The sequence below is a fragment of the Penaeus chinensis genome, chromosome 19 (assembly GCF_019202785.1).
Source record: "Penaeus chinensis breed Huanghai No. 1 chromosome 19, ASM1920278v2, whole genome shotgun sequence".
In the NCBI taxonomy this organism is placed as follows: Eukaryota; Metazoa; Arthropoda; class Malacostraca; order Decapoda; family Penaeidae; genus Penaeus; species Penaeus chinensis.
The window spans coordinates 25,951,404-25,958,085 of NC_061837.1; the positions used below are offsets into that span (position 1 = coordinate 25,951,404).

At 35.6% G+C, this 6,682-nt stretch overlaps 1 protein-coding gene across 3 annotated transcripts in view; it reads left to right on the forward strand.

Annotated features, from left to right (window-relative positions):
* Window positions 1-1,303: 1,303 nt before the first annotated feature.
* The window catches only part of LOC125035017 (lysine-specific demethylase 9-like), a 31,926-nt gene continuing 26,547 nt past the window's right edge, over window positions 1,304-6,682 (forward strand). For 2 of the 3 annotated variants that reach the window (XM_047627064.1, XM_047627065.1), the window contains exon 1: window positions 1,304-1,578. In XM_047627064.1, the coding sequence (XP_047483020.1) occupies window positions 1,332-1,578 (247 nt within the window). In that variant the 5' untranslated portion in view covers window positions 1,304-1,331. Of the gene's footprint in view, window positions 1,579-1,809; window positions 1,986-6,682 lie in introns of those variants that run through there. The other variant, XM_047627066.1, reaches the window with a different exon arrangement.

The following is a 6,682-nucleotide window of genomic DNA, read 5'->3' on the forward strand; positions in this document are numbered from 1 at the left end:
TGATATAAATAAATGCCGCCCCGAACAGTGCATGCGTGTACTTGTGAATACAGGCGATGTGCAACTATGCTTTAAATACACCACTTCTAATAACTCTGCATATAATGATTACGTATTGACATTGACATATTCCCAGTTGACTTTCCTATGTCGCCACCCGTTACTGCTCCACCGGCGTTTGGACGTGCTGGATGTCACGTGTGCATTCAAGGGATTGGCTCCGAGGATCCTTGCAACGCTCTTTCCTTGCTGTGTTCGTGCGTGTGTGCACCATTGTTTGTTCTGTGTCTAGATTTTCCTCTTGATATCAATTGTCGGTTACATATAAGAGAAAGCAGTTTCTCTGCTGTGCGCGTTTGTGTGTGTGTGTGTGTGTGTGTGTGTGTGTGTGTGTGTGTGTGTCTGTGTGTGTGTATATAACTGTACGGATCTGCGTATAATGCATATTTCGAAAGTAAATCATATGCCTGTACGCCAGTCGCCCTCCGCACACGTCAAAAGATAGTGACATACGGAAAAGTTGCGTAACAGGTCACAAGGCAATCGATTATTTGCTTTACAAGTCGAAGAATGTGCGTGGTGTGACATGCGAGGGCGGTGATGTGACTCAGCCATTATGTTGCCGCATGTGGTGAATGCCGCCAAGCATAACGAAATAATGACACCGTAATTCTTCCGTTTTGCTATTTGGGTTCCGGGAAGGGGACATATTAATTGCATTATCGTAACCCTTTTAACCTTTGACCGATACGTACGCTCCCTTCAATACGACCCACGGGCAAATGCTGTTTATTTGTCTCGGAGTCAGTGCTGTGATATGAAACAAAAATATATATCGATTTAATCCGGGGCAAATATTTTTAAAACCCTCTCACTCTGAAGTGTAATACACCTCTCGCAGTCATAAGTCCAAGCTCGATACGAGGTCGAATCCCATCGCGAGAGGAACCGAAAATAGTTGGATACAATCAAAAGTAGGGTGAAATAACATCCGAGTAATCCGTCAGCGTTCACAGACGCGTGTATTAGGCGGTGCAACAAGATGACGCACGCAGCCAACGAACTTCATGCTCCCTGTGATGCTTCTCAGAGGGGGTGGGAGCGACTTGTTTATTTGTTATCGCTCGCAGCGCATCGGGCTATCAAAAATATTGAAGTTTCATCCCGGCTGGACATTGGGCATCCTCGGTGAGTTATTTGATCCCTGAAGGAGAGATTAATGCCAATAAAAAAGCTCTTAGGTTGGACGGACGAGTGTATGGCATCGAGAGAGGTCGGTGCTGCCATCTGTCGGCGCCTTCGGGAAGCGACATCCGGGTCCCTCCAGTGTTATGGCGGCCGCGGAGGAGGGTAAAGATGACGCAGCGAGTGACAACCTTAAACGCGATATCCGCAATGAAAAACGCTTGAGGGATGACGTGAAGGGAGGACGAGAGGAGTGCATTCTTACACAGATCGAGGGCCGAAGTGTCTTAGGAAGAGATAGAGAGAGCTTTCGGAATTTTCCCGGATTTGTGGATACGTCGTCGCCAGGTTCCTCCGCTTCGCTTGCAGAGATGGACTCGAAGTTTTCTCCAGGTAAGGGATCGGGGTTTGGGCGTTCCAAAAGGGCCCGAGAGCCGCTCGTACACGCTCCAGCCGGCCCTCCTCGAGACCCGGGAGAGGCTGGGCGAAAGCAGGTGTTGTTTTTAAGCCAGATATGAACGTGAGGAACGAGAGATGCACCTGTTATGGAGACGCAGCGAATCGCAATTTCTCAGTATTAAACGTGAAGAGGCCTACGTCAGGGTGAACGAGTGTGAGCAAGTGTTAATCCTCGTTCGAGTTCCAAGTGGTGGCGGATAAGGGTGAACAAATGTGAAGTCGTTAGAGTGTCAAGTGAGGATGCACATGATGAACTAGGATGAACAAGTGTGAACTCCCATTTGAATGCCAAGTGGGAGTGCCAAGGGCGAGAGGTTGCTACCAAGGTTCGTCCAGGACACGTAAGTGATGCCACGAGGGAAGTCATATTGATTTGTTTAATAACTTGCTTGTCTAGTGGAGTTGGGATGACCAGTTGTGCAATAGAAATGTTAGGGGTACTGGGTTGCACATTTCATCATTATTCCAAGGCATTAAATTCAGTGATTTATTTGGCATTTAACTGTAAGCACATTGTTTTTTTTTTTCAGGACCTTTATTTTAATATTTTTGGACACATTCCCTTTATGCCCAATATTTTCATATGGTTTTATGATAATGTCATGTCTTGATTCCAGTAATGATGATACAGTTGACACATGTACATGATTTTTATTTATGTTCCCCTATCACGTGTTTTTACTGTTTAGCATGTCATGATATTGCTTGCATATGGATATTTAAGCAAAAATATTATTGGAATTATTCTTATAACTTATATAGTTAAAGTACATATTGTATGTTCTGTCTAAGTTTAATTATATTGAGGAAGTAAGAGAAGGATAAGATTCATATTTTACCACCAGCTGTTGTTATTGATAAATGCTAATTATCGTTTAGAATTTATTTTCAGAACCATTTTTGAGCATTTCAGCTTTAGACTTTTGAAGACCTTATTAACTTTTCTATCTCCATTTGAGGACATTTGTACCATACATCATTTTACATTATTAGTATTGAAAGAACTGACAATGAAGATCCTGTTCATATTTGTTTTAAAATGTTTTTCTTCATGTGTCCATTTGACATCTCAGTGGAATATGTTTCCATATTTTTTTGCTAGGTCGTAAATTGTAGTGTTTACAATAGTTCACAGCATTTTGTTGAAATGCATATTCTAAATAATCATTTTTATTTGCAAAGGAAAGTCACATGTACACTTCTAGGGCTGATTATTCTGTTTAAAGTATTCTGTTATGCGATTGTTAATTTAGCAGGTGTTTCATCTCTTGTATAGCAGCTACTTTTCAATTTTAGCTTTCTTTCTTCTGATGATTACACTTTTAAGGTCCTCTAAATAAATATATGAAATATGTATGGCATGTGTCATTTTCTGACATGTCGAAGCCAAGCATAGCTTACTGTTTATTTATTATTCTGTCATCTTATAATCCACACTATTATTACCATGCTATCAGATTGTCTTTCATATAAGACAGTATCTATATGTAATACCATCAGATTGAAGCATTTGATATATTTAGCATGAGCTTAGACTTGTTCTCAGTCACTCCATATTCAATCTTCAATTTAGGTATATTGGATTTGAATGGAAATGTAATCCTTATTAGTAGAAGAAACTATTATTTCTTTTGTTATTTGAATAATATTTAGGATATTCTTGGTTATTCAGATATTACCATATTTGTTTTTGGAGTGTAAATTCACATAGAATTGTGTGCAATAATATACCTACATTGTTAATTATGTAACTGCTCTTGTTTATTAAATACTTATATTAAAATGTTTCTGTAAAAGAAGAGTAGGCCTATGTATAATTATCAATACAAATTTTAAAATCTTGTTTTGATGTAGAATAAGGAAAAGAGATCATTGTTCATCCAAATGATGCCCCTTAGAACAGCAATGTCAAGTCTTTATTCATTCCTCCAAATTTAAATTATTAAAATACAGATGACCTTTGAAAGAGAGGCAACCAGTGAGCCATTATTCAGTTGTGAGCAAGGTTATTGAGGTGTTTTGCTGTACTTTTAAAGATGTTCATAGTGTGTTTGAAATAGGAAAATTTTACATATTTTATCCCTTAGTTGTTCTTATTTCTTTAACAGAAAGGATAAATGCATGTAATGTTATGTAAAGTCATTGTCTCTGTAACCCTATGCATTTGTGAGGTTTCCTGTTTCTCATAGCATGAAGTATCAGATAGTGTGGAGACTAGGCTTACCTCTCTGTTTCTATGTTTAAGTAAAGAATTTTAATAGAGATGGACAATTGTCCATTTTTGGTTTTATAGTAATATGTAATAGGTTTAATGTAAAAAACAAACAAACATTTTTTGAGTATGTGTTGGGAAGACTTTTTGTTTGTGTTTTATGATTGTGATTTAAAAGTAGATTTCTTAGCTTCCCTTTTCTCCCACAATATATTTTTTGTTTGATACATACTGAATTGATTACATGACAAATTTCATATCCTTGTATTAAATGCATGTTATATATGGTATGATTTAGTAATTTGTTAATCAGAATTTTATATATATTTAGGGAAATCATAACATTTGATACCAAATGTAAAAACATTTGAATAAGAATGTCTCATACAGTTTGATATACTTATAGTTGATTACAGTGTGTAGGCTATTGATGATTAACATGGAAAACACAAGAAACAGTAATTTAATGTGATAAAAAAAAGATTGTGCAAAGAGTGGAAAGCTTGTCATACAGTAAGTATGTTGGATATAATGAAGGTAGGGAAGTGGTCAGGAGTCTATTGCTTGGGGTTACCAAGTAAAAAGTTTTCATTTTAGGCTTATTGTTGTTGTAGGAAATTTGAACTAGCCTTGTCATATGGTTTATTTGTGCTGCAGTTATTTATAGAGGAAAAACTGTCATTCATAAAAAAATACCTTAACCTTTGTAAATGTCATGTTTGAAATAGACTATATGTAGGAATTATAGGTATTGTGGCTGGACTATAGAATAATGAAGAAGTAGCAAAGTTATTTGAGATTTTGAACATATTTTAATGTGGATTTGAATGTTTGTTGAATTAGTACTCATAAATGTCACCTGTAGGCAGATTTTATATATTGTCTGCTTTAAGTTAATGCTTAAAATCATTAAACAGTATTGAGTAACTCAAGTTTCATCTTGCTTTGAACTGATTAAGCTTTGGGTATACTTAATGTAGTATACTCCAGATACTTGTTCCCTATATAAATGAACAAATTTTGCATCAAGATGTGTTGCCTAATTTTTTCACAACTCCAAGTCAGACTTTCTTTTATTACCATTAAATTTTGGAAGAGTAAACATTTATTAAATCACTTGAATGAAAATTTGAGTGAAGAAGTCTTACCCCTTTTTTTTCCCATTTCTCATTCATATAAAATCAAATGTTCATCCAGCATATTAGTTAGTTCCTTCTGTTCATAAGTTTTCCTTTCCTTCAGACTTTAAATCAAAAGTATAAGTAAGATTGCATTGATTGGCAAAGTTTAGTCTCTTTCATTACAGAACTGTGACATCAAGGTCATAAGTATGGGATATAACAGGAAACTTGAATGTGATTATAATTATTATTTTTTTGTAAGTCGTTGATTGTATTTATACATAGATGGCTCTACAAGTGCTTAATCACCAAGGAATCAGTTATTACTCCTACCTCTCTCTGCTGTTTACCCATTTCCTTGACTTTTGGAGTATTTTGTATTATTTCATTGTCTTTTATAACAAATTGATAATCATAATACCAATATACATTTTCCCGCCAGTTCAAGGAATGGAGAAATCAGGATCAGTCATTTGGGCCAACTGGTAGACTCCTTGCTGGCTAGCATCATATTCACTTCTAAAAATGTGAAAATCCTAGCTCAGCATTTGATACTCGTGTAATAAATTTGAAAAAATTTTCTTCACAAATTTATTTTTGTAGCTTTTCCATCATATATTTAGCACTATCTTATAAGTTTAACCAATAAGTGACAAAGCTTAGAAAATAGCAGGATGGGAAAACAAAGCATAGAAGATACAGCAGCATTTTACTTTGAGACCTTACATTGCTCAGTGTGTTTGTTTGTTTTACACATTCAAACTCTTTTATTGCATAATTTACCTAAACACAAATAGACTTTCTATCCACCATTGATATAGTTTAAGATGATTTATAATTGCCATGAGTGGATTTTCCTATTTTTGGTACACTTTATTTTTACAAGTTGCCATTTTTCATTCTACTGCTGCTGTGCCTTATTATTCTTCCTCTTCCTATCCCCCTCCCTCCAACCCTCCTCTTATCTTATGTATCCCAATTCATCCACCTATTACTTATATTGCTTTACCCTTTTTTCTTGTATTACTCTATTATTATAGAACTTTTTCTTTTCTTTTCTTTTCTTCGCTTTTTTAAATTAATATTAGTTAGGGCTAAATTGTTTATGTATAGTATATCATCTTTTGTTATTGGCTTGTCAGGAGATGTAAGTGAAATGGCCAAAAACCCTACTGCATATGTATTTCAGTAAGTCATTGCAAAGAATTATCTGCTTTTTAGCACAAAACTTCTTGTCCTGTTCAATGTAAATTTGAAACAGATTTATTTGCTGCTCTCACTCTCAGGGAATGACATGGACTGAAATAAGAACCTCAAAAGTTCCTTTATTTTTCTTTCCTTTTCTTTCTTTCCTGAAAACTAAATATTTATTGTTCATATTGATCAAACTAAGCCACTATTGAGAAGATGTAAAACTTCAAAACATTTTCTGTTACCACCTTGATCCCAGCCCAAGGCCGTTCAGTGACATGAGTAGAATACCCATTTCATTTTTATTTTAATATTTATCCAAGACTTGTATCTGCATACACCTTGTTCTTTGCTTGGTATTATTACTTGGAAATCTCTCTTCCAGAGTTCCATGACTAGTTCCAAGGTTTATGTTGGGAATAGTGGATATTTTTAATATTCTTACTACTTCAGCTTTATTTGTACTTGATTTATCTTTTGAAAAGACTTTCCCACTTTGAATGAGAACTGTATT